General features: G+C 58.4%; 4 protein-coding genes across 6 annotated transcripts; all 4 read left to right on the top strand.

Annotated features, from left to right (window-relative positions):
- Window positions 1-617: 617 nt before the first annotated feature.
- RAB33A (RAB33A, member RAS oncogene family) lies at window positions 618-4,903 on the top strand. The gene is made up of 2 exons (XM_054213544.1): window positions 618-881; window positions 4,374-4,903. Exons 1-2 carry the CDS (start codon window positions 663-665, stop codon window positions 4,827-4,829), a joined length of 675 nt encoding a protein of 224 aa, XP_054069519.1. The 5' UTR covers window positions 618-662; the 3' UTR covers window positions 4,830-4,903.
- Window positions 4,904-5,103: 200 nt separating this feature from the next.
- RBMX2 (RNA binding motif protein X-linked 2) lies at window positions 5,104-8,374 on the top strand (the record flags this gene model as incomplete). Its single annotated transcript, XM_054213545.1, has 5 exons — window positions 5,104-5,305; window positions 5,425-5,476; window positions 5,549-5,678; window positions 5,822-6,002; window positions 7,510-8,374. Coding segments are annotated over 5 exons (1,008 nt in total), but the record flags the coding sequence as incomplete, so codon positions are not given.
- A 240-nt stretch (window positions 8,375-8,614) lies between these two features.
- Window positions 8,615-17,708, top strand: SLC25A14 (solute carrier family 25 member 14). 2 transcript variants are annotated; one of them, XR_008468458.1, is made up of 9 exons: window positions 8,615-8,748; window positions 8,837-8,984; window positions 10,406-10,500; window positions 12,038-12,123; window positions 12,805-12,900; window positions 14,759-14,883; window positions 15,453-15,658; window positions 15,983-16,118; window positions 16,520-16,600. XR_008468458.1 is itself a non-coding variant. In XM_054214565.1 (9 exons), the coding sequence occupies exons 1-9, from the start codon at window positions 8,685-8,687 to the stop codon at window positions 17,278-17,280; spliced, it is 873 nt and encodes a 290-aa protein (XP_054070540.1). In that variant the 5' UTR covers window positions 8,615-8,684; the 3' UTR covers window positions 17,281-17,708. The 2 variants fall into 2 exon arrangements, 1 of the variants encoding a protein (XP_054070540.1); XM_054214565.1 differs by lacking the exon at window positions 15,453-15,658 and adding an exon at window positions 17,239-17,708.
- Window positions 17,709-17,858: 150 nt separating this feature from the next.
- Window positions 17,859-23,663, top strand: GPR119 (G protein-coupled receptor 119). Of its 2 annotated transcripts, XM_054214564.1 has the most exons (4): window positions 17,859-18,429; window positions 18,646-19,682; window positions 20,336-21,486; window positions 21,589-23,663. In XM_054214564.1, the coding sequence occupies exon 4, from the start codon at window positions 21,908-21,910 to the stop codon at window positions 23,357-23,359; it is 1,452 nt and encodes a 483-aa protein (XP_054070539.1). In that variant the 5' UTR covers window positions 17,859-18,429; window positions 18,646-19,682; window positions 20,336-21,486; window positions 21,589-21,907; the 3' UTR covers window positions 23,360-23,663. The 2 variants fall into 2 exon arrangements, with proteins under 2 accessions (XP_054070539.1, XP_054070538.1); XM_054214563.1 differs by having other exon boundaries at window positions 20,336-23,663.
- The last annotated feature ends 2,364 nt before the right edge of the window (window positions 23,664-26,027 follow it).

Here is a 26,027-nt window from a genome sequence, read left to right as displayed (position 1 = left end):
CAGAGGCGAGGACAGACCGTGCTGCCCTCCCAGTGCTGCAGCACGCTGTCCTGGTCCAGCTCACCCCGGGTGTCCCGGTCCCGCCGTGTCACTCCTGTCCCCCGGGCGCTTGTACCTACCGCCCCCGGGCTCACCGCAGCCCCCGTGCCCTCCCGCCGGGAGCGCTGGCTGGTGGGATGGGGACAGGAGGCGACATCCCGGTTCCCGTCACCTCCCGTGCCGGCAGCGCCACGGCAGCCGCGGAGAGAAAGGCCCGAGCCCCGGTTGCTCTAGCGGGGGTGGCCGCGGCGCTGGGGGCAGCGGCCGGGGCCGGTCCCTGGGTCGGTGCCGGTGCCGATGCGTGGGGCGGGGCCGGTGCGCGGGGCGGGGCGGGACCGGAGCGTGGGGCCGTGTCGGTGCCGTGCCGGTGCGCGGGGCGGGACCGGAGCGTGGGGCCGTGCCGGTGCCGTGCCGGTGCGCGGGGCGGGGTTGTGCCGGTGCCGGTGCGTGGGATCGTGCCAGTGCGTGGGGCGTGGCCGGTGCGTGGGACCGTGCCGGTGCGCGGGGCGGGGCCGGGGCCGGGGCCGGTGCGGTAGCTGGTGCGCGGGGCGGGGTGGTGCCGGTGCCGGGGCGCGGGGCGGTGCCGCCCCATGAGCCGGTGAGGCCGGCGGCGGCGGGGCGGGATGGCGGCAGGCGGTGGGCGGCCGCCGGGCCCCGAGTCCTCGCTGGAGCCCTACGTGCAGACCCGCATCTTCAAGATCATCGTGATCGGGGACTCCAACGTGGGCAAGACCTGCCTGACCTTCCGCTTCTGCGGCGGCACCTTCCCCGACAAGACCGAGGCCACCATCGGCGTGGATTTCCGTGAGAAGACGGTGGAGATCGAGGGGGAGCGCATCAAGGTGGGCCACGGCGGCACCGGCACCGGGCTGTCCCCGGGGCTGCGTCTCCGCACCCCAAACACCTCTCGGGGGCTTCTCTGTTTCCAGTTCCCCCGAGAGAGGGGGACAGGGGAAGGTTTCTGGTCCCCCCCATGTTGCAGAGACGCTGTCAGAACCCATCACTGCTGCCTTGTCACCATCGATGGGGTTTGTTGAGCCTGCAGCAGTCTGGAGCCATAGCTTGGGGTGCCGCGCTGCTGTCCTGCTCTCCCGACACCCAGCGTAACCCAGTCCTCCCGGCGTCAGGGCGGCCTCTGGCTCCAGGAGCTGGACCAAAGGAGAGGCGAAGCTGCAGGGAGCTGGGGGAAGGAGCTGTGGGCAGAAACCAGCGTGGTTTGTGGGGAGCAGATGGTTGTAGGCTGGCAGCGGCTGCGCTGGAAGGCCAGGAGCTCGCAGGAGCGGGTTGTGGTGGGCTTGGCAGCTATGATATTAACGCTGACGGCCGCTGGCAGCGAGGGTGGGGAGGGGGCAGTTTCAGCAGAACTAGAACAGGACAGATTTGCGGTGCACAGGCCGGCGTGACACCTGTAAGAAATGTATCGGCCCAAGCCCGCGGAGCTCTGGCTGATGTGCCAGGGCAGATCTGCAGATCAACAGCCGCTGGTAGGAAACAGCCTGGGGAGCACAGTGTGCAGCTCCCGGCCTGCCTGGGGGATGCATCAGCGCCGACAGCTGTCGGGGTGTAAGGCCAACTGCTGGAAAAAGCAAATATTGCTATTTTTCTGACAGATGGGTGATCAAAAGTTGAGGGACTCATCACAGTGAATTCAGAGCTACTATTGGTGCATAAGAACTTTAGTTGTGCTTTTAAACTGTCCATGAACGTTTAACTCTCTTTCTCTCCTTTAAGAGGAGCGGTTCTCATTTTTCCCCTGCCTTCCCCAGCTCTATCCCACACTATGGAGCTGCGTTGTTGTGAGCTGTAGTGCAGGCTGGCATGAAGCTTGTCTCACTGCCACTGGCTCAAAAACCTTGCCAGGCTTTCCACCTTTGGCTGTTATTTGTGCTCCAGCAGGCAGGAGTGGGAGGCAGTGCAGCAAATTGGCCTTTTCCCGGGACCACGCATCCAAGAGGGGAGGAGAGAGGCGGGAGAGGTGCCCTCCCTTTCCTGCTCTGCCCAGATGGAGCAGCCCAGGAGACACCGGCAGGGAAACAAATGAGCAGCAGCTCTTCTTCGCCAGCATTTTTCCACTCTGAAAGACTCTGGGGCAGGCACTCTCTCGGTGGTGTACAGGGCGATTTGGATTAACCCCAGACACTTGTTCGGAAATTGCCAGTTCCAGGCCTCAAGACATTACCTATGAGGGCCAGCAGAACTCATAGTGTCAACAGACTAACAGCAAAGTGTGAGTTGGGAGGGATCTCTGGAGGTGCTGATCCCCTGCTGAAGCAGGGCAACCCCAAGCCGGTTGCCCAGGACCATGTCCAGCTGGCTTTTGGATATCTCCAAGGATGGAGGCTCCACAACCTCCCTGGGCAATCTCTGCCAGTGCTTGGTCACCCTCATGGTGAAAGGCGTTTCCTGACATTCAGAGGGAACCTCCTGTGTTTCAGCCTGTGCCCATGGCCTCTGGTCCTGGCACTGGGCGGCACTGAGAAGAGCCAGGCTCCGTCCTCTTTGCAGTCTCCCCTCAGGTATCTGTACACACTGGGTAGCCACCCCCTGAGCCTTCTCTTCTCCAGGAGAAACAGTCCCAGCTCTTTCGGTGTTTCCTTGTAGGAGAGACGCTCCAGTCCCTTCATCACCTTCACTGGACTCTCTCCAGTCCGTGCCTCTCCTGTACTGGGTAGCCCAGAACTCTACACAGCACGCCAGGTGTGGCCTCGCCAGCGCTGAAGGAAGGGGACGGATCACCTCCTTCAGCCTGGTGACAATATTTAGCTTAATGCAGCCCAGGACACCATTCACTGCCTTTGCTACAAGGGCACACTGCTCGCCCGTGTTCAACCTGGTGTCCACCAGGACCTCCAGGTCCTTTTCTGCAAAGCTGCTTTCCAGCAGGATGGTCCCCAGCGTGTACTGGTGCCTGGAGGTGTTCCTTCCCAGGGCCAGGACGTGGTGCTTCTCTTCAATGAACTTCACAAGGTTCCTGTCAGTGAAGTTCTCCAGCCTGTTGAAGTTCCTTTGGATGGCAGCACAACCATCTCGCACCCTCGCCACACTCCTCCCAGTTTGGTGTCACCTGCACACTTGCTGAGGGTGCAATCTGCCCCACCATCCAGATCATTAATGAAGATGTTGAATGGGACTGGGCCCTGGGGTACACTGCTAGTTACCAGTGTTCAACTAGGCTTAGTGTCACTGATCACCACCTTCTAGGCCCCAACGTTCAGCCAGTTCCCAGTCCACCTCACTGTCTGCTCATCCAGACCAGGAGCTTCTTGGCTCCGTTGTCACTTGGGTCAGGAAGTCGTAATCAAAGGTCTCCAGGAACTTCCTGGATTGCTTGTGCCCTGCTGCGTTGTCCTTCCAGCAGCTCTCGGGATGGCTGAAGTCCTCCACGAGGACCAGGGCCTGCAAACGTGAGGCTGCTCCTATCTGTCTGCAAAGTGCCTCATCCACGTGTTCTTCCTGTCCAGCGGCCTACAGCAGACACCCCCTACAATGGGTGTCTGCCAGTCAGACCATGCCGGTCTGCTCTTCAGTCCTCACTCACAAGCTCTTGGTTGGCTCCTCGCCCATCTCCAGAGCTCTGTGCCCTCCCACTGCTCTCCCACACAAAGGGTGGCCCCCCCTCCTCATCTTCTCTTTGCCCTGACTCCTCTGTACCTACCACTGTGTAATTGTCAGGGTTCTCTTTTATGGCATAGGATTAGGTGGACAAATGTCGCGAACCGGTGCAAGAATGTTTGTGAAATGAGAAGTGCTTTGTGCGGTTCGTTTCTGTGCGATGGCGGCTCCATCAGGAAGCGGATGAGAAGCAGGGAGCAGCCCAGCAGCAGAGAGCTGCAGGAGGGCTGCCTGGCAAGGGCTTACGAAGTCAGGTAAGGCATCAGGCAGGGACTTGTATTGCTGAAAAGTGTGCTGCCCGTTCTCTTGAATATATAGGATCAGCTGCAGTGGCTGAGAAATGGGGTACGCTGTGCAGAGCCTCGGGCTTGCCTGTGAATATCGAAAGTGAATGGAAGTGCTGACATGGTCTCTCTTACTAGCTGAGCTGGGCTCGCGTGGTTGAATTACACAGGCGTGTGCTGGCCTAGACAGCCTTGGGCACCGTCAGCATGGGCCCAAAAGCTCGTGTGACTCCTCCATCGATCCTGGTTCACCTAATAAGAGATTCCCCCTCCCTGCCTCGGGGCTGCGGCACCGCTGTCAAGAGAGACCAGCAGCAAGCCCTCCGGCATCTCCCGGCAGGGAGTCAGCAAGCCGGCCGGCTCCCCGGACAGCAGGCCCTGCCCGGCGGGACGCTCCGCGCTCCTGCAGCCTTCTTTGTCGTCTGCTTTGCTTCCTAGGTGCAAGTGTGGGACACGGCTGGCCAGGAGAGGTTTCGGAAGAGCATGGTAGAGCATTACTACCGCAACGTGCATGCCGTCGTCTTCGTATACGACGTCACGAAGATGACCTCCTTCACCAACCTCAAGATGTGGATCGAGGAGTGCAACGGGCACGCCGTGCCCCCCCTTGTCCCCAGGGTGCTCGTTGGGAACAAGTGTGACTTGAAAGACCTGATCCAAGTGCCATCCAGCATGGCCCTGAAGTTCGCCGACGCTCACAACATGCTTTTGTTTGAGACCTCGGCCAAGGACCCTAAGGAGAGCCAGAACGTGGACGCCATTTTCATGTGCCTGGCCTGCCGGCTGAAGGCCCAGCGGTCGCTGCTCTGCCGGGACCTGGAGGGGCGGCCGGCCCAGGCCCGCAGGCTGGACCCAGCGCACGACGCCGACGGTAAAAACTCCTGCCCGTGCTGAGCAGGGAGCCCCGGCGGCCCCCGGCTCCCGCCGCCCTCTGTCACGGTCACCCCAATAAAGTCTCTGCGGCTCCAGTCAGCTCTGGGTGGTGCTTTGCGCGGATCGGACCGGGTCGGCCGCGCTCGGGTCGGCTCGGGTCAGTTCGGTCGCGCTCGGCGCGGGTCGGCCCCGCTCGGCTTCGTTCGGCTACGCTCGGGCCGGCTCGGCTACACTCGGCTCAGCTCGGGCGGAGGGTTGAGCGCATGCGCAGTGCTTGCCGCCGCCGCCGCCATGAAGTAGGTCTGAGGGGCGCGGGGGGAGGGAAGGCCCGGCCTGGGCCGGTCCGGCCGGTCTCGGTGCTGACGGTGTCCTCGCCTTCAGCCCCCTGACGAAGGTGAAGCTGATCAACGAGCTGAACGCGCGGGAGGCGGAGCTGGGCGTGCAGGAGGCGGTCTCGTGGCACGCGGAGTACAAGGACAGCGCCTGGATCTTCGTCGGTATGGGCCGGGCCGGGCCGGGCCGGGAGCGGGGTGGTGGGGCCGGTTCGGGTCCGAGCCTGGGAGCGGTGCCGGTGCCCGTGCCCGTGCCCTCTTGCCTCCTCTTCCTCTCCCCGCAGGTGGGCTGCCCTACGAGCTGACGGAGGGGGATGTCATCTGCGTGTTCTCACAGTAAGTGTCGCAGCCCCTCTGCCCCCCCCGGCCCGCCATGCCCCTGCCGCGGGTGCTAAGAGTGTGTTGCAGGTATGGGGAGGTCGTCAACATTAACCTGGTGCGGGACAAGAAGACTGGAAAGTCCAAAGGTTTTTGCTTTCTGTGCTATGAGGACCAGAGGAGCACCATTCTCGCTGTTGACAACTTCAATGGGATCAAGGTGAGTGAAGCAGACTGGGACGTGGGCTGGCCTGCCTGCCACGGCCCCCGGGGTGCTGCTGCACGTCAAACGGGAGCCCTGGCAGCACAAGTTGCATGGGGAACTGGTCTGTGCCTTTCCCAACAGCATGAATCCTCTCGTAGATCAAAGGAAGAACGATTCGAGTGGACCATGTGGCCAACTATCGGCCCCCCAAAGACTCTGATGACTTAGATGATGTCACCAAAGCCCTCCATGCAAAGGGTTGTGGAGTTAAAACGCCACCTCATACGTCATCCGATTCCCTGTCGGACGATGATGATGTGCCCGTAAAAAAGCAGAAAGGTGAGGTGTGTTCCTGCCAGTCTTCAGCCTAGGTGGGAGCGTCTGCATGGAGCCCTCGGCCTCGCAAGGTCCCTGTGCTCAGGGGAACACCAAAGACGGGTGTGCTTTTGAAAAGAGCCACAGCCCTAATGTCTGGGCTTTACTCTGTGGTCTCCTGAGGGGTATCTGAGTGCCTGTCTTTACCCCTTCCCTGTGAATATCCTCCCGCAGCCTCTGAAGAGTTGTATCTCACAGACAATAATAGCACTTTTCCTGGAACAAACCTGCCAGGCTGCAGCGTTACTGCAGGGGACAGCAGCGCTGGGGAGGATGGGGAGAATGAAGGTTTAGGGAAAGCACCACTTAATCTTAAAATCTGGATGCTGCTACTGTAGGATTAAAGTGCTGTAGACGTACGGAATGACCATTATGTGGCCTGCACAAGATAACTGAATTGAGTACAACATAAAACTGGCGGATCTGTATGATATTCTGTGGCTGGAAACTGAAGCCAAAGAAAGTAGGGGGGGTCGGACTAGGTGACCTTTAAAGGTCCCTTCCAACCCCAACTCTTCTATGACTCTGTGAAAGTAGACCTAAAAGTGCATCCGATTGTCTGAATACCTCTTGTTCTCGTGGATGCAGCAGGATTTGTTGCTCTGCAACTTTCAGAAGCAAACAGAAAGATGTAGAATATATCCAAGTCAAACGTGCCTCACAAAGGAGCAGCCTGTGCAGCTATACTGATAGATTTTTAAGAAGCCATTAGGGTTTTTTTCCATCTGTACAGCAGAGATCTTGAAAAGCTATCCCTGTCAGAGCCAGAGAAGTGCTAGAAGCACTTGTGTCTTGCAGTAGGAGATCTTGTAGCTACAGCTGAACCCTTGTGCTGTTGGGATTTGTTGGTACTGCGCCCTGGCATTGAAAGAGGAGCTCAGCGCTCTGCTGCGTGGAGGAGGACACAGGGTGGATGGGGCCTTAGCGTGGGGCGGGGAGGCATGTTGGTCAGGCTGGAGCCTGAGTTCGAGAGAAGGGTTGGAGGAGAGAAAACAGGCAGCAAAACTAAGGGTGGGGACAAGATGCTGCTCCAGAGCGCTGAGGAGGTGCACAAAAGTGAGAGAGGCAAAGGAGAGCGAAGCGGGAAACAAATCCTTGTGTCTGGAGAAGAGTTCCCACGGAATGGATCAGCGTGTTGTTATGGCATGGATGTTACTGAGGAAAGATTATGAAAGGAGGGTGCTACAATATTCCAAGCTGTGTTGACTTCAGCTGAGGGTACCTTTCCTGGGAAGAACGCAATGTGGTGAGTGTTGGAGAAGGAAGTAGGATGGCTCAAGCTGGAGGAGAAAAGTGTCGGGGCTGGAAGTAGAATAGGATCTCTCTGTGGGGGGAAACAGGCTGTGAAGCCTGTGGGAGAACTTAAAATGGGAGGGGAGTGGAAAAGGTGCTGTGGTGCTGGGGAGAGCTTGGGGAGCTGAGGTGATGTTTGCAGGACTGTCCACCCCGAAAGATGAACCTTGTATTTCAGATAAGGAGAAAAGCAGGCAGGAGCGGCAGAAGCAGAGCTCGCAGGCTGTGAAGAGGGCGGTGTCCACAGAGGAGACGCACCCCAGAATCAAGATTAAGAAGGAGAAGGAGGACCCCGCCTACGAGCGCTACGCCAGCGGGAGCCAGCAGCCCTGGAAGAGCTCCGAGAGGAAGCCTGTGAGCAGGATGCAGCGAGAAGAGGACGAGCGGAGGATGCAGCGAGAAGAGGACGAGCGGAGGCACCAGAGGCCTTTGGAGAGAAGAGGGGAAAAGAGCTGCCAGGACCAGAGGGGACAAAGCGGTTTGTGGGATGAGAGGGAGAAGAGAGAGCAGGCTGGCAGGAAAGGCGACGGGCACAGCAGCCGGCGAGAAGAGCATCCCGAGGGAGGCAGATCCCGGGAGCGCTGGGAACGGGGCTCCGGGAGAAGCTCCAACCGCTGCTGAGCCCGGGGGCCGAGAGAGACCTGCCCAAAAACCTGCTCAGAGCCTCTCTGCGCCTCTCAGAGGGCACCGTGGTCACACCGCTCGCCTCCAGCGCCTTCCATGGTTTCTCGTTCTGTTCTTGGAAGGGGGAGCGGTGCTGCGGACTGGGATGTGAGTCCTGTTCCCTCCCTCAGCCCTTCCTGCAGGCTCCAGGCGTGCCGGGCTGTGCTGCGGCAGGAGGACGAGTCGCTGGGAGGACGCTCTCCTTCCCCAAAACGGCCCAATCCCCCCACTTTTGCTCCCATTCTCCTCCACCGGGCGAGGAGAGACCTGCGGGCATCTCGTCTTGGGCCCAGCGCTCCTGCGGTGGATCCCCGCGTCCGCGGCGGGGCCGGTTTTTGTTTTAAATACCTCTTAATAAAAAAATCAACCTGTTTGTAGCAGAGGGTAGTAGCGTTTGCATCTGCCGAGAGGCGTGCGGCGGGGATGGTTTTTTAGGCCGGTTGCTGTGAGAAATAATAAACTCCTCGTGGGAAGTGTGGGGTTTGGGTAGTTGGGAAAGGGGGATTTTTACCCCCCTGAGCAGCTGGGACCGGGCCCCGACGGCTGAAAAGCCGTCGGGGCCCGATCCCAGCTGCTCAGGGGGGCCGTTGTGGCGCCATGATGGCGGAAGGGAGTGTCCTCTTCTTCCCGCCCCACCCTCCTTGCTTCCGCTTCCGGGTCGGCCCCGCAGCCGCCCCGCTCCGCCATGCCATGTCCGCGCTCAACTGGAAACCCTTCGTGTACGGCGGGCTCGCCTCCATCGTGGCCGAGTTCGGTGAGAGGAGGACGGGGAAGGGAATTGGGGAAAGCGGGGGTGGGGAAGAACCGGGGCAGGTCTGTCATGGCCGCTCTTCTTCCTTCAGGCACCTTCCCCGTGGATCTCACCAAGACGCGGCTGCAGGTGCAGGGCCAGAGCGCCGATGCCCGGTTCCGTGAGGTGCGGTACCGCGGCATGTTCCATGCCCTTTTCCGTATCTGCCGGGAGGAGGGCGGCCGGGCTCTCTACTCGGGGTAAGCAACGGGGCCCCCCACCACCTGCCCTGGGGCCCCCCCATCTGCCCTCCCCGGCTCCCTCTCTGCCCTCCCGGGTCCCCTTCTGTCCTCCTGATCCCCCCACCCTGCCTTTCCTGGGTCCTCCTACTTTGCCCTCCCGGTTCCCTCTTTTTTTCCCTCCCTGCCTGCCCTTGGTCTCCTCCTGCCCTCCCCGGCTCCCTCCCCGCCTTCCGCGGCTCCCCCTTCCCTTCTGCCCTCCTGATCCCCCCGCCCTGCCCTTCGCAGGTCCCCCCATTTTGCCTTCCTGGTTGCCTCCCTGCCTGCCCCGGGTCCTGCTCTGCCTGCCTCCCCTGGTTCCTTCTTTTCCCACCCTGGGTCCTTCCCTGCCTTCCCCGGGTCCCCCCACCCTGCCTTTCCCGGGTTCCCTTCCCCTTCCCTGGGTTCCCTCCACCTCTTTGCCCTCACAGGTCCTCTTCTACCATCCCAGGTCTCCCTACTACCTGTCCTGGGTCCCCCTCTGCCTTCCCAGGGTTCCGTCCCTGCCCAGCCTGGGCCCCGCTCTGCACTCCCAGGTCTCTTCTTGCTCTCCCTACCACCTGTTCCAGGTCCCTCCTTGCCCTCCCAAGTTCGCTCCTGGGTCTGTCAACCACCTGCCTCGCGTTGCTGCCCCCTTGCACCCAGCTGTCCCTGAGCCCCACCAGGGGTCGGGGCAGCAGAGCTGCTGCTGCAGCCTGGAGACTCCGTTTTCCCCAGGTGGGGAGGGAGGACTCGTTGAGGGCTGTGTGGGTGCCAGCTGCCTGCACCACAGGGTGCTTGGGGGCAACCCGAGGTGATCCTTGGGAACCCGGGGTTCTTACCTGACAGAGCTGGGCTTCCTGGGGGCATCTGAGCTGTGGAAGGGGCGTGCTGGGCCCAAGCTCTAGAATCGTAGAATCGTTTTAGTTGGAAAAGACCTTTAATTAAGATCATCGAGTCCAACCATCAACCTGACGCTGCCAAGTCCCCCACTACCCCATGTCCCTCAGCACCACATCTGCCTGGCTTTTAAATCCCTCCAGGGATGGTGACTCTACCACTGCCCTGGGCAGCCTGGGCCAATGCTTCACAACCGTTTTAGTAAAGAAGTTTTTCCTAATATCCATCCTAAACCTCCCCTGGCGCAACTTGAGGCCGTTTCCTCTTGTCCCATGGCCTGTTCCTTGGGAGAAGAGCCCGACCCCCCCTGGCTGCCCCCTCCTTTCAGGGAGCTGTAGAGAGCGAGAAGGTCTCCCCTCAGCCTCCTCTTCTCCAGGCTGAACGCCCCCAGCTCCCTCAGCCGCCCCTCACCAGACTTGTGCTCCAGACCCCTCACCAGCTCAGCCCCTGGCAGTTTGGGGGGTGATTTGTGTGGGACCACCACACTGTCAGGGTTGAATGGTTTCATTTGTTCCCCCGCTCAGGATTGCCCCTGCATTGCTGAGACAGGCGTCTTATGGCACCATAAAGATTGGCATTTACCAGAGTTTGAAGCGGCTGTTTGTGGATCGGATGGAAGGTCAGTGAATGTGTCAGTACGGGCACCTCATCTCACCAGAGGTGCGGTGTGAACTCTCCTGCTCTCTGTGCTGTGTGGGTTGGCTCATTCCTTGCTCTGTCCTTCCCAGCTGGAGATTCCCACAGAAGTGGAGTTTTTGTTACTTCACGCTGTGGTTTTGTTTGTACAGTAGTAGCAAGGAGAGGTTTCCATACAGATGTGAGTCTCGCTGTGCCCGGTGCTGCCCACAGTCCCTGGCCAAACGCCTCCCCCTCCAGCCAGGCCCGTCCTTCCCCAGCCTTTCTGTTTTGCCATGTCAGAGCCAAAATAAAAGGTGTCGCTGACCCAGGCTCATCCCGTCTGCGCATCACATGCAGTACATGGGTTGAAAGCTTCAGTAGCGAGTCTCTCCTGTCTTCCTGCTGGAGCGTTTGGGTCCTGGTGCCTGGAGGCAGCACATCTGGATGGGAATGGTGCAGTCCGGCTGTTCAGCTTTGGCTCTGGCCGCAGAGGTGGGGTACCGCGAGCGTTCTTGACCTGTGCCCCTCTGGTAATGAGGGTCTCTGCAGCTCCTCCGAGAGAGTGGAGCAGCCAAAGTCCAGTATGTGCTCCCTGAAGGAGCACCAAGATCTGCCCATGCGGTTTTAACCCCTGGTGTGACATAGGGACTATTTTACGGACGTTCCGACCTGGGAAAGGGAGCTGGGCTGATGGGGCCGGCCAGTGAGAGGACTGGGAAGTGCAGTGCAGTAGAGCTGTGTTCCAGGGGCTGCTCTGTTCTCCAGTAACACCCCTCCCCACGCACGTTCTGCACGGTGCCCTGGGGCTCTCCTGGCTTGCTCTCGCGGCATTTCCAGTTGTGAGTACCGTTGTCTGAATGTTTGTCTCCCTACAGGCCTGGGGCAGCCAGTGGCCTGGTCTCCTCTGGGAAGTGCCGTGGTCAGTACCAGCCAAAGGGCTGTGCCTTTTCCCAACATAACCATCACCCTAATACTGGGCCTGGAAGTCTTGGGTTATTTCACCCGCGCCCCCCACCCCGGGACTAATTGCATCTAACTTTCTCTGCCTGGGTCGCCTCTTCTCTGTTTTCTCAAGGTGGCTGCACTTTCTGAGCGCGGCCAGCTGGGGCTCCAGATCAAACCAAATTGGAATCAGGCTGCCTTGAGAAGTGTTGGGTTGTCCCTCTCTGTCTCCCTCTGTCTGGGCTTGTCTCCATTGTGAGAAATGCATCACTGGACACTGAAATCTCAGATAATTGTTCAAAACTGTCACGTGTCACAGTCCTTTTCTTGTCTGATCAGCCAGGCTCATCAGTAAGATCCGCTTCTCTCTGAGAGCGTGCTGCTGCGTGTTCCAGCTGCTGCTTTCTGTCCCTGGCAGGTGTGGGGACAGACCTGCCAGAGCTGATGGCACCTGGCCAGCCTCTGCTCCTGCAGCTTCACCGTGTGATTTGCAAACGGAGCTTCTCTGCTCTTCCCAGAGCTTCTCGCTTGCTCAGTACAATCTGTGCACCTTCTCTTTAGATGTTTAGGATCTGACTTTCTTTTCTTGATTGCAGATGAAACGTTGCTAATCAATGTCATCTGCGGGGTGGTTTCAGGGGTGATCTCCTCAGCAATTGCCAATCCGACAGATGTGCTGAAGGTAAGACGCATACCTGGGCAGAGACAGCTCCTGCTTGGCTGGGGCTTGACACGGAGAAGCTGCTGCTCTCCAGTGCAGATGCGTCTCTCCCAGCTGCAGCGAGGTGCTCTCTGAGCCCCTGCTGGCATCAGCTCTGCTAATTTTTTTTTTTTATGAATGGGAACAGAAGTACAGAGCAATAAACAGATTTTTAAAAATGCAGCTCTTGAAGATCATGAAATCTATAATGGCAAGGGGTGGAGGCTGTGTTATCTTAACTGGGTGAGTGGGGTGGTAGCCAGCTGTTTGTCAGACCTTCTCAGCTCCTTTCCTTTGGTCACTGTGCTGCGTGTTGCTGACGCTGCTGCAAAGTCCTGCCTGTTCCCTGCAGGGACCAGAGTCAGTGGGGACTGCCTGGTCGCCTCCATTCCCTACTGCGGGGTTACTGGGGTCATGGTAGCTCTGCTCAGAGCAAAGAGAGCCTGGAGAACTTTCCCACGCCTCTGCCTGTGTAGGGAGCACTGCTGCTGTCCCGGCTCCTTGCCTGCCATCAGCGTTTGCTGGGTGGTTTGCAGGGAGAGGGCGGGTGGGTGGCGGTGTCTCCCACAGTTGCTCTGTTTCTACCAGGAGGTCGTCTGAGTTGGTCTCTCTGCCCTCTGGGCAGGCGCTGATGGCTCCCGCTGACTCTCGCGTTCCTTTCAGATTCGAATGCAGGCTCAAGGCAGCTTATTCCAGGGTGGCATGATTGGCAGCTTCATCGACATCTACCAGCAGGAGGGTACCCGAGGCCTCTGGAGGGTAAGCACCAGCTGCTGGAACCCCCCACTCGTAGCAGAACTAACAGCTCCCTCAACTGGTTTGCTACACCCAGGCGCAGCTTTTGAAGAGCACCAAGTGTAGTAAAAGAAGTTCTGCTTCTGGTTACTGGACAAACAGCAGCGTGTTTATGGTGGAGGCTGGGTCTGTGCTGTGGCAGCATCAGCGCTGGGCCGGGTCCTGGCTTCCAGGACTGAAGCTGGTGTGCATAAAGTCTCAAATACAGGAGTGTCCCGTGAAAGGACCAGCATTTGGGGCTGGATCCTCTCCATGGTCTGCCTGAGGAAGGCTGCTCAGCTTGAAACTTGCCCTCTGAGCATGCAAAGAGACAGACAGAGTGGTGGCTGTTGGGGACACCAGTGATGTATGGCTCTTGGGCTTGAAGGGAGACGTGAGTTACCAGTGCTGAAGCCTTACTGTTTGGATTTTAGCAGTGGTTCTTCGGCTTTTGTTAGAGAATGTCACTTTGTCCTTCAAGTGAGGTTGTCTTCCGTAGGCTCAGTTGTCCAGCAGTCTGCCGAGTCGTGAGGTCAGGTATGGGAACTACAGAATCCCAGTGCTTTTTTCCAGGCAACAGTTTGACTTCTTCCTCTTACGGTCACTGAAATCCTTTACAGAGGGATAGCTGCTGCAGTGTCTTGTGTGGGAAGGGGAGGAGGAGACAACTGGCAGTGTTGACACAGTATTTACTTTGAGATTATTTCTGCTTTTTAGACAAAGACACACAAGAGAGGAAGAGAGACTAGAAAGGACATGAAACCCTCTGTGTTGGTGCTGAGTGCTGCAGACAGCACACGGTGCAGAGGCAGAGCAGTCTCGGTGGATTCCAGTGACCAAAGTAGTGTTGCTGCTCTCGGGTCTGGGACAACCACTGTCTCCTCGCTCCAGTCTTCCCTTGCATTGAGGCAAAGACGTTTGTCCTCACCAGTTCTGGCATTCTTGTGGGTGTTTGAGCTGGCTGTGCCAGGACTGGGTTAGGCAGGAGCCCGGGAGGAGACTGTCAGGCACCGCATTAGCGCAGCGGGAGCCATAAAGTACTTTTACTTCTTCCAGTCGCTTGGGTTTTATGTGGCAAGAAAGCTGGCTGTCCTGATGGGCTGGCTCATAATTGGGCCACACTGAAGGGTCGCTCCCAGTGCCCAGGGAGGTCTCTCATGACACCGTGGGTCTCCCGGCGTTACTCGGGTGGTGTTACAGTGCCAGTGAAATGGCCCAGCTCCGCATTGCTGCCGTGTTCTCTTGTTCTGCACGCCAATAAAAATTTGATGAGGGGTTCGCTGGGGTATTTCCCGGAAGGTAGCTGGTTCCCCTTACTTAAGCTTGTAGTTGTTCCAGTAATTATCTCGCCAGTTCCCAAATCAATGTCCTGCTGGCAGCAACTTTTTTAGTACATGAAAATCTAAATCAAAGGCTTAATAAAGCAGACTCAGTGCTGTTATGTAGCAAGGAGGACCTGGAGTCCCACCTGGCTCCTTAAACAGCCGCTCTTCTTGTGGTGCGGGATCTTTCCTGGTACTGAAATCGGTGGGTGCTGCTCAGTGGGGGAGGGTGAGTGGATTATAGCCTGGTCCCTGCGTGCTCCTGGCTGGGAGGAGAGAGGCAGTGTGTAGTCAATGTAGCCGGAGCAATGCTGCCGGCGTGGAGGAATCCTCCTTAGCTTTGGAGTAAAGCTGGGAGACAGCGAGCTGGTCTGCCTGCAGAGCTGCACTGCAGGGCAGGGCAAGGAGGTACAGGGCAGATTGGCAGCAAAAGGTCCTGGGAGGAAGCTGGGGGAGACGTTAGACTCGCTGCAGTGCCCAGGCAGCAGTTTGCGCTTGTGACTGACGTTTGTGCTCTGCAGGGTGTTGTCCCAACAGCTCAGAGAGCTGCCATCGTGGTGGGGGTGGAACTGCCAGTCTACGACATCACCAAGAAGCACTTAATTCTGTCAGGCCTGATGGGTGACACCATCTTTGCCCACTTCGTGTGAGTATTTGCTGCAGCTGCTGAGCTCTCTAAGCTTGGCAGGGGCGTGTGAAGCAGAGGAGCAAGGTGGGGTTTGGGGTGAGACCTGTTTATAGAGCAAGCGCTGCGGAGCTGCAGAGCACGGGCTTGGTGCTTCTGAGGGATCTGCTGTGTCGACTGGAGCAGCTCAGAGCGACCAGCAGGTATCCCCAGAGAGACCTCCCTGGAGAAGGAGCCTGGCAGAAATCCCTTGGTGATGTGAAATGTCAGCTTGATTTCAGCTGCCTGCTGACCAGAAATGCTGTTGCTCGGTGCCTGCGCCCCGGTATGAACAAGGCAGGAGTTCCAGGTGTGCGACTACCTGTAGCAGTCACTCAAAGAGCTGCTCCAGTCCTAGGTCTTCATTGGCACGGCCAGCGTCAGCTTGCAGCCCTTGCTGTAAGAGCTTTGTGAGATGAACAGAGACTTGCAAAGCTGACAAGACCCTGAGCAATCTGACCAAGTTTTGAAATCAGCCTGCTTTGAGCAGGGGGTGGGTTAGAGACCTCCCAAAGTCTTTTTTCACCTACATTTTCCTGTTCTCCTGGCAGACGCTTTAGCTGGAGGTGCTGCAGAGCTTCTGTTGGGTTTGCCTGCTGTGGGCTGAAGGTGACAAGCACTAGACCATACGTGGCGGGAGGAGACTGGCAGCTGCATGCTCCCTCTTGCTGCCTTTGGTCTTCCTCCCTCCTTCCCCACCCCGAAGAAATGTTTGCTCTGGTGAGAAGGATGTGCGCGTCCGAGAGGCTGCCTTCAGGTCTGTGTCACCTTGATGGCACCCAGAGACACTTGCTGGGCTGCAGGCTGCCCCTGGGGAGACCCCGCAGTGGGCTCTGACAAGGGTCTTGATTGGACAAAGCTGAGATTTCCCTTCCCGTAGCTCTCGGGGGCCCTGAGGTGGCGTGGTTCCTGCCCCTGCCTCTTCTCCGGGTGGGAACAGGTAGTGCAGCTAATGCTTATTGCTAAATGCCTTTCACAAAATCCAGTGGGAGATGTTCTCTTGTGCTTATGTCAGGGCCTGTCTGAGCCGGAATGGCGGCGCTCAGAGCCGTTCCTCTCTCCTGTTTTGGTGTGTGTACAGCTCCAGTTTTACATGCGGGCTGGCTGGGGCCATTGCCTCCAACCCTGTGGACGTGGTGCGGACACGGATGATGAACCAGCGGGCGATAGTGGGCAGCACGGAGCTCTACAAGGGCACTCTGGACGGCCTGGTGAAGGTAAGGAGGTGAGAGAGGTGGGCAAATGCCTGTCTTAGGAGGCTGCCCAGGTTGCAGCACCACACGCCACTGGCAGGAGCAGTGAGATCCCACAGCGGCAGAACGTGCGTGTCAGTGAGTGTTTCAGACAAACCAGAGAAGGGCCTGGAGTCACGCTCCTGAGGTCGCCATCAGCTTGAGCATCCTCCCAACCTCATGGGACAAAACCTTGTCAGTGATGCACTTTGATTAGGTTCACATACTGTAAGTGACGGTTCACACGTCTTAACTGCATCTCCCCTGGCCTGTCCGCTTACTGCGGCGGCTGTAAAGGCTCATTATCTCACACGTGGCGTTAGGGAGATGGGTTCAGCATGGACCTGGTGTGTCTCCTAATGGATCTGTCTCTTCTCTCCTCCCAGACATGGAAGAGCGAGGGCTTCTTTGCACTCTATAAAGGTTTCTGGCCCAACTGGCTTCGGCTCGGTCCCTGGAACATTATTGTATCCTTCGGTGTGCTGCTGGGAGGTCCTGGGTATGGACAGGCCGGGGAGAACCGTGCTGTGGAGGGAAATGCAGAGCAGACGTCTTGATGGGGCACCTCTGTCTTCCCTGCAGCAGCCCGAAGCAGATTTCACTGTCCTTGGGCAGACATAAGCTGGTTCAAGTGCCAAAAAATGCCACTGGTGGTGAGTGCTGCCTCCAGCAGCTCTGCGGGTGGCCAGCGCAGGGACTTCAGTGTGGCAGCACGGGGGGTTCCTGTAGAGGGAGTCCTTGGCTCCAGACGTTCCCTTTGGCCTGAGCTCCTGGAGGTGCTGCGGTTTCTGGATCGGCTCCTGTTCCGCGGGGGAAGCCTGGGGAAGGTTCTGCTGCTCTGCGGCGGGTGCTGACCTGCCGCCTCCTTTCCGCAGTGGCCTAGGCGAGCCTGGGCCAGTTGGCTTCTGGGTCAGTCTCTTCCCTCTCCTGGCAGCTCTTGTCCCACAGCTCTCTCTTCCCTCTGTGCGGATCAGCTTGTGCTGCCTGGAAGAGGGGCATCTGCGTTGGGCTGCAGCCGAGCTGTGCCGATGCTCCGCCTGCCTTGTTGGGAGCCCCGGTGCAGCTGCCTCACGGGTTTGGTCCAATTCCTTGACCTTCCCTTCAGTTTTTTATCACATACGAGCAGTTGAAGCGCCTTCCATTCTGACCGCTGGCTTCATTCCACGAGAGTCATCGTCAAGACCTGCAGCAGAGAGCTTTGCTGCAGCCTTCCTCTCCATCTCACCATCCCCATCTTCTGATGTTTTGGTACCTGTGGGTCCGGGCTGTCCCCCTCCCCAAACGCATGGTCCCTGGAGCATGATCCGCCCGAGGCGGAGCTGGGAGGCTGGTGGCAGGTGCTGCATGTTTTTTCCCTTGGAGGCAAGTATTAACAGTGTGCAAGTGTCTGGGCCTGAAGCAATATCTTCTGTGAAGATCGGTGCATTCCAGTGGCCTTTGGGTGCAGCTGTGGTTCGCTGTTTGGCTCGTGACCGTGTTTCTGCCGTGCCCACGGGGCGAGGCTGGAGCCTGGGAAGGGACGCGATCATGTTTTCTTGCGGAATTGTAACCTCATTAAATTATTTATTGACTGGATGGCTTGAGTTTGTGTTTGCGCAGATTTACTGCAGGTGTGTTGCAGAGCAGATGGTGTGTCTGCCCTTGGAGAGAACAGGAGCTATTTTTTCAGCACACTGTATGTGTCTTTTTTTCCCGAAGTATATGTATAAAAGCAATCTTTAGGACTCATTGCAATAGAAATGTTTCTAAAATAAAGTTTAATTGTTAGTGTCAGAAAATTATGGTGTTGCACTCAGCTCATTGTGCAAAACCTCAGTCTCTTAACCTTTATTGCATATGTTATTTTTGCTTATATCATTTTTAAAGCAAAGTAATGTGAGTTAAAGCTGAACTCGGATGTCCCACTGCTTTAAAATAACGGCTCTAACATTTCTAGTGCGAAGCAGAACATCAAGCAAGACATTTTGGTCGTCATCTGGGTTTGGTTTTTTTTTCTGGATGGTTGCTGTGTCCCTGCTCCCTTTCCTCTTCATGGGGTGGCTTCAGTTGGGATGAAGGTCCCGTGTGACGCGCAGCAGCGCGTCCTGCCTGGCAGTGCTGGACGCTGGGGTTCTCTCGGTGCAAACTGCACAAGGGACGTTCAGCCAAATCCGGCCCCGACAGACGAGAGCGAATCGTTTGCTGGGGTTTTGCAAAGGCAGAGCTGCCTTGTACCAGCACGTGTATAAGGAGGATGACTCCAATCGCGCCTTGAGCAGAGGGATTACTACAGGGCCACCGCTCGGGAGGCTGCGAGGTACGTTTTCGGAGTTAAACTGTACTTACAAACTACCAGAAACGGGGAGCAGTGGGTTGGACGCGGACGAGGGTCATACGTCTCGCCTGGCTTTGATCTTGAAGAGGATTTCTAAATATTACAAAGTAAATAAATACTTACGTGGCGGATGAACACAAGACTATCTGAGAGATGTATTTTAACTGCGGTTCGTTACATTCTGCTGATTTTCTTCAGTGTTTCTGTAGGTTTAGTTCTGGAGCCATTTCTTCTGTGCGGCTCCACGGGATGTTGCTGCTGCTGTTACGTTTGGAGGGCTCCTCTGACGGTCGGTGTTTGCTCCCCTGCCCATCTTCTGCGGGCCGCCGCGAGGTGAGGAGCTCCTCAGCAATGCCAGAAGAGTGTCCCCATGGCCACTTCGCTGTTTGCCTTTCCCAGCTGTAAGGTGCTGGCGAGAGGCTCTTCTTTCCCCTCTTCTTCCTCCCGCTGGCCCAGCTCCCCGGGATGGCTTTGGAGAGCCTCCTTCCGCTTGCCCGAGTGGCCCCAGCCCCTGGAGACGTCCCTTATCTGAGCTTTGCCTGCTCTGGCTGTCATACGCGTTGCCACACGTCGCTCTGCCTCGCTTTGTCAATAGTAACCGTGGGTCCACGTGCGGCGGTGACGATCCCTGCGGATGTGACGGTGAGGTGACGGCTGGCTGTCCCCGCTCTGTGCCGGGCGGCTCCCGAGGGCGGTCGTAAAGCCCTTCGTCCTGGGAGCATCTTGCCTTTGCGAGCAGGAAAAGCTGAGCTGCTCGGGGATTCTCGGTTGGTAGACGAGTATTTTGCTGGGTGTTCTACAAACAACGATCCCAACCCGTGAACGGCCCTGCGAGCGCTCTGGGAGGGGGTGGCGCTGCTGGAGATCCCACGTTTTCTGAGCGGGTCCGTTGCCTTGGGATGGCCTTCCTGGAAGCGCTCCCTAAACATACGTTTGTCGTATGTGTTCAGGCTTTCGTGTTTCTCTCTCTAACCTTTCCCATGCCAGGTAGCGTGTGAGCGTGCCGCTGACACTGTGCCTAGTTGTGTCGAGCGCGTGTTGATGCAGATCCTGTCGCCGTCCCAGGAGGTGGCGGTTCCTGAGCGGCTGCAGCCAGCGCTGTCCCACCGTGGGCGGTGTGGGCCGCGTTCCTGCCCCGAAGCCATCAACATCTTGCTACCTTCAGTGGCTGAAAAATTACTGCGAGCACTGTGACGAGAGTGCAGGCACCAGTGTTAGAGCCTGCGGTATACGGGGTAAATGTATATCCCATTGAAGGTGGACACCGGGAGGGACCTTCCCTGGGCACCCACAGAAGGGTCCTGCTGGTTTAACGCTGGCGTGGGGGTGGTAGTCAAGGCACCCTGGGAAACAAAGTCCTACCCAAATGTGGAAAGTAGAAATACGCGTGGTCCCTGGTACGTTAGGTATAAAAATGGCTGTAAACCAGGTTAAAACCAAAAGAGGGACCGTAGGCATCCACTTACCAAGACAAAACCTCAACCGTGAGGGCATGTCCTCTTTCAGGAAGAAGGGAGGAGCTTGCCAGGGAGTCCCTGGGGCTGGCGGGCAATCGAGGAGTGAAAGGACCGCTGAACAAAGCAGAGACTGTAGTAGACAAGCTGAAGAGCTTGTCTTGCTCCCAAGCTTACTTGGAAGAGCTCGGAGGGCTCTGTCTGTTGGAGCCTTGTGACGGGGAGACTTGGGGAAGGTCTCGGGCTGAGAGGTTGGCAGAGGAGGGGGTAGGACAGGGAATGTGAGCAGGGGGCTGGGCCGGCGCCCCAGATGGCTGGGGGACCTGAGGAGGAAAAGGCCAAAGCTCCTGCTTGAAGCCTCTCGTTTGAAGTTCCCCTCACATTAGGGAAGTGTCAGAAGTGTGGACGGGGTTCGAAAGAAGGTTTGTTTTCAGAGAACTACCAGCCGGCGACTGCGATGTCTGTGCCATGCTGGTAGAAACTCTAATGAAGATGTGAGACAGAAACGGCTGTGATGTGCTGGAAGGGCCAGTGGCTGGTGGATGAGGAAGAGGAGGAACCCAGACTTCGGACCTGCTGGGAGGTTTCTGAAGGAGGCAGCAACACGTGGAGCAGGAAGCTGGAGTGAACCCAGGCTGTCTGGGCTTCCAGAAGGCTTTTGATCGAGTCCCTTATGAAAGCCATCAAAGCAGCCAGGCTGCTGCAGGATAAGAGGGAAATGCCTGCCGGGGACGAGCGAAGGTCATGACTGGAAGTGTTCAGGCTGTAACTGGGAAAGTGGGCGGTGGTGAGCTGCGGAGGGGCATGGTGAAGCAGAAATACGAAGTGGGAAGGAGGGATTGCTGCTGGTGATGGCTGCTGACCCGCTGTGGTCTTGCAGCTTGGATGTGGCTGCTGCTGAGGGAGATACCTGTTCTGCACTGGTGGGGTGGGATGGGGGAGCCCCTGCGGAGCAGGACTGCCCGTCACGGCAAGCTGCCGCACGCTACGTATGGAACGGTGCCAGGATGTGCTCACGGGGAGGCACCGGCCCCGGTTTGTGTTTGTGCTCTCCCCGAGCTGTCCTGACGCTTCCCTCTGTCTCACCTCCCCCCCGCCTGCAACTCCTGCCGTGGGGCTTGGACCCTCTCCCCCGTTGGGGCTAAAGCTCCCCAGATGTCTCCCCGGGTGTCAGGCCACCGGGGCCCTTCCCGTGGTGCAGACCCAGGGTGTTCCCAAAGGGCTTCCCCGCTCCACAGCTCCGTCCGTAGCGCCCACAATTCGTACGTCTGCTGCGTCTTTCCCCCCCACCGCAGGACCCACGTCCTCTCCCCGGCCCCTGCGCTCCCCAGTTACTGTTTGACAGAGGAAGGCTTGACCCTGCCCTGTTTCCTGGCAGCCCGCATTTTTCCGGCTGAGGAGGCAGGAGAGGTGGCTTGTGGCACTTTGTTTAAAGGGCTGGAGCAGTCGCGGCCGCAGCCCGCGAGGGTCACCCACCCCCCGGGGCGTAAAGGACGTGACGGTGGGGTCGTACGATTCTGTAATATACAAGGATGCGGAGGCTTTGTTTCCGTGAATTTCTTTGTTACAAGTTACTATTAGTAAGGTAAATACATTTATGATTAGTAAAGGAAGTGTGTATATAGATAATTTTTTTTTTTTTTTTTAGTATTAGTAGCAAATGTATATTTCATTCAAAATATTATAGTACAGTTCATTAAGCTGCTCCTGGGAGTGAGGTCAGTCGATGACGGATGAAGTCTCTCTTTGGAGATGATCCGTGTCACAGAGCCTGGAATCAGCCAGGCGTCCCCGGTGGCTCCGAAGGATTGTGCAGAGAAGTTCACGCAGGGGGAGCTCTCGGAGGGAGAGGGGCTCGTTTTGGGTAGGTAACGAGTTACTTTTAGGTGGATCCATAAGCGGGCAGAGGACACCAGCTCCTGGAACAGCCGTCGTCGCTGACTTCTGCTTGCTCAGGAGGCCCCTTTGCAGGTTATGGCAGTTTCTTTGCTTTGGGCGTGTGGAGGATGCCCTGGGCTCCAGCTGCGCTTCTCCAGGGCCTTGCAGTCTCCCACCAGCGCCTGCCGACGCCTGGCAGACGACTTCTCTCCAGCATCCATGCCAAAGCCTTTGGCTCTGCTCGGGTCCTCGGTGCTTGGCTGGGGAATGTCCACCACCTCGTCTGCCACCGTGGCAGCTTCCTGCCCAGGTGCTCGTTGCTCACCCCCCTGCTCCAGGGTTGTCTGGAAACGTGGCTGGAGGGGAGGGACCTCCCCGGGCACAGCGTGAGTGTACCCGGTCCCTTCCGGCAGGCAGCAGCTCAGCAGAGCTCTGTTTCCCAGCCTGAGAGACGCCACGACACCCAGGGCTTTCCCCGTGCCGCCCCGAGAGCTGCCCGGCTGCTGAGCCGTACGTGCCGAGAAGCCCCAGGTGAGGGATGCCCTAGAATCGTGTCGGGGACGCGCCGCCCGCGGGCTGTGCCCCCACAGGGGACAGCCATGGCTGGCTCAGCCCTGGGAGCCATCCTCGCTGTGCTGGCCTCACTCATCATCACCGCCAACACGGTGGTGGCCATCGCTCTCCTTCGCCTCATCTATAAGAGCGGCTCCAAGGGGCTCTATTTTATCCTCAATCTCGCCGTCGCAGATGCCATGGTTGGCTTCACGGTCATGGGTCTGGTCATGGATGAGTTTTCCCAGCCCTTTTATCCTCCCCAGATCTTCTGCATCCTGAGAATGGCTTTCGTGACCTCCTCTTCTGCTGCCTCTATCCTGTCCCTCCTTCTGGTTGCGTGCGACAGGCACCTGGCAATCAGGAAGCCTTTCCACTACTTCCAGATGGTGACGGGCCTGCGGGTCGGGGTGCGCTTGGTGGGGCTCTGGCTGGTTGCTGCCACCATTGGCTTCCTCCCGGTCCTCGCTCCGGCCTTTCAGCAGACCTCCGACCATGAGAAGTGCTCCTTCTTCAGCGTCTTCCACCCCGCCTACATGCTCTCCGTCTTCTGCGCCGGCTTCTTCCCAGCGCTCTTTCTCTTCATTTATCTCTACTGCGACATGCTGAAAATTGCCTCTGTGCACGCGCAGCACATCCGGGAAGTCGAGCACGCAGGGCTGGCGGGGGGCTGCCCCCCGTCCCGCAACACCAGCGACATGAAGGCCATGCGCACCGTCGCCATCCTCATCGGCTGCTTCACGCTGTCCTGGCTGCCGTTCTTCGTCGCCAGCATCGCGCAAACCGTCTGTCCTGGCTGCTTCCCCTACAAAGTCATTGAGAACTACCTCTGGCTGCTGGGACTCTGCAACTCCCTCCTGAACCCCCTGCTCTACTCCTGCTGGCAGAAGGACGTGCGGCTGCAGCTCTCCCAGCTGGCTGCAGGTGTGAAGAGGAGAGTCCTCTTTTGCCTGGGGAATGGCCGCCGATTCCCTGGCAGAGGCACCAAGCCCCTCCCCAGTGTGTCCTGCCTGCGGCTCCAGGGCTGACACGGTAAGGGACGGCTGTCACCGGCTTTCCAGATCATCTCCTGCATCGCGACCATGAACTCGGGGTCTGCCAGCTATGGAGGAGATCATGGACGGGGTGGGACCGATCCGGACGCTAATTCCCAGACATCAGCTTGGCCAAATTCCAGCCTGCCAGCACCCCCATGGCCCGTTTTGCACCAGCCCCAGGCACCCCAAATTACAGGTGCAGGGCACGCGTTAGATTTTGCCTGGAGAGCCTCAGCCTTGCGTCTCCTGGGACCAAGCCCTCAGCATTCGCTCCACGGGATAAAGACCCTTCACCCATGGCTCCCCCTGCCCAGAGCTGGATCTGCCGGCCCCCGCCTCTGCCTGCAGCCTCAGCTCTTGGGGGTCGAGGCCCCTGCGCAGGGCTGCTGGCACAGGGGTGGCTCTGTCACCTTCGGCTCTCGGCCCGGGCAGCGGAGGCTGGGATGTGCACGCGGGTCCCACATCTGTCCTGGACCGTGAGCGCTGCCAGTTGCTGCCCTTCCCAAACCGAACTCGCCATCCTACAGCTGCAGCCTGCGCCACCCCCAAGCCTGTCCCCTGCTGCAGTCAAACCTGCAGCCGGGGAGGGTGGCCCCTGCTCTGGGCTGTGCCCACCCGGGCAGAGGCGAGGGCTGGGGGTCTGGGCTCCCTCCCGCCGTCCCTCGGCAGCAGCTGTATCCGCAGCGGGGCCGGCATGGCGAGCGCGGAGCAGGCGGCACGCCCGGGAGAGGTGCGGGGCAGCACGGGCTGTGCTGTCGCTGTTTGGCTTGGGCTGTAAAGCCAGTTAATGAGTAACCGGCTGGACGCTGAGCTGCGGCAAAGGAGCGGGAGGAACGGCTGCCTGGAGCAGCAGGAGGGCTGCCTTGTCCCCGGGGGGCGGCAGGGCTGGGTTTGGGACTGCAAGGGTCCCTGCACATGGATTCATCCCATAGGAACGCTTCTGCGTGGCCCTGCCATGCTGCAGCGGTGACCAGGCTGCTCACCCTGCCAGAGGCTATGATGATATTTAATTGCTTCTCATAAAATCACGTCCATTTGATCAGCGTGGCAAGATAATTTCCCTTAAAAGTTTTTTTAGCTAAGAACGCACCCTAATCTCAAAATGAGGGTGCTATGCATAAAAGAGCAGCTGTTTCCACCTCTGTCGTTTGCCCCACCGTAGACATGACGGCTCAAGGCCATATCCAGCATGAATCCAGAACCCGCCTTGGGCCTGAGGCCTTCCCCAACCTAGAGGAAGAGGCAAAAATAAAAGCTCCTTTTAAAAAAAAAAAAAACAAAAACGCTAAACAACAGTCCCCGTGGCATTCACCGTGCCTGGGAAAGGCCTGAGGCCAGGTATCACGCGGCAGCTGCTGTTCCTGGCTGTAGGACACGGAGCGAGCCTGAGAGGAGGCTCCGCGGAGCGGTGCTGGCTCCGTGGGTGGACTGATGCCTCGCAGGTGGATGGCGCGGGTGGATCCAGCCTGACTCAGCTCCGGTGATCCGCACATCGTCTGTCTGCACCACGCGCTTGCTGCCTACTCTGGGAGAAGCCTGAGCTCTGCCGGCTGTTGCTTTGCAGAGCCGCCCCATCCTCGCTGAGCCTCCGGTAATGCCGAAGCCATCCTCCGCCTCCCTCCGACAGCCTTCTTGGGATGCCCACTGCCAATAGGGACGCTTTGCACGTGGGCTTCTGACTGCTCCCTGGGGCCAGCCCTCGGCAGCGCCTGTGCCGGGGCACAGAACCGGCCGAGGACTGCGGATCTGGGACAGGACGCTGTGGGGAGCATCAGGAGCCCCGGCTGGGCAGGCCTGCAGTGACGGCGGCGTCCCCATCCACAGCTGGGATGGTGGCTCGGGCAGCTGCCTCGGTGCCGGGGAGAGACGGGGTCTGGGTGGGAGAGGAGGCACTTCTGCCAGGCTCTTGTGCAGATGGAGGACTTGGTGCAGCTCCCAGGGGCTCTGGAGTGGTGTCTCCTCTCTCCGAGCCCTGGGCTGGAGGAGCCGGGGCTCCGTTCCTGGGAGACCCCTCCAGATCCTGCCGGGACCAGTAGCCATTCCCTATGGGACCATGCCTGCCGCCATCTCCTCTCCCAGCCCCGTGGGGGCTCTGTGGGTCTGGAGCATTGCCCCGACGCTGTGGGGCGGCCAGAGGAGGGTGGGCGCCTCCGAGGCCATGGCGTGAGGAGGGACGGAGTGGAAGGGACAGACAGAGAGCGCTTCCCCTGCTTGCTGTCCCTCAGCTTAATAAACTGCGTTTACTGCCAGCCTGGTCTCCGTTCCTGACAACCCAGGGCTCCCCAGCGCTGTCCGAAAAGTCGGATCCGTCCCCAGTGTGCCACAGCCCGTCTCCCCCGCCAGGACGAGATGTTATTTATTTCAGAGTTGGGTGCTCGGTGGTTTCCCACAAATCAAGCACCCCTATCAGGACACTCTGCACGGTTTTTATACATGTTTTCCAATATTGTTACCAAAATCCGTAACAAAACTCTCACTCTCTAAACCAGGTTTGTAGTTCAGAAAGCCGACATTGGTTTATTTACAGCGCCGGGTGCATGGGGGATCTCTCCTCCTGTCACGCACCCACCAGAACTCTCCGTGCGATTTTTGTACACGTTTTACGACGTCATGATGACATCAGTACCTCCTACCTGTATCTGACGGGTCAGTAATTCAC

Source organism: Rissa tridactyla, chromosome 9 (assembly GCF_028500815.1).
Source record: "Rissa tridactyla isolate bRisTri1 chromosome 9, bRisTri1.patW.cur.20221130, whole genome shotgun sequence".
In the NCBI taxonomy this organism is placed as follows: Eukaryota; Metazoa; Chordata; class Aves; order Charadriiformes; family Laridae; genus Rissa; species Rissa tridactyla.
This window is presented reverse-complemented; position numbering and strand designations above follow the sequence as displayed.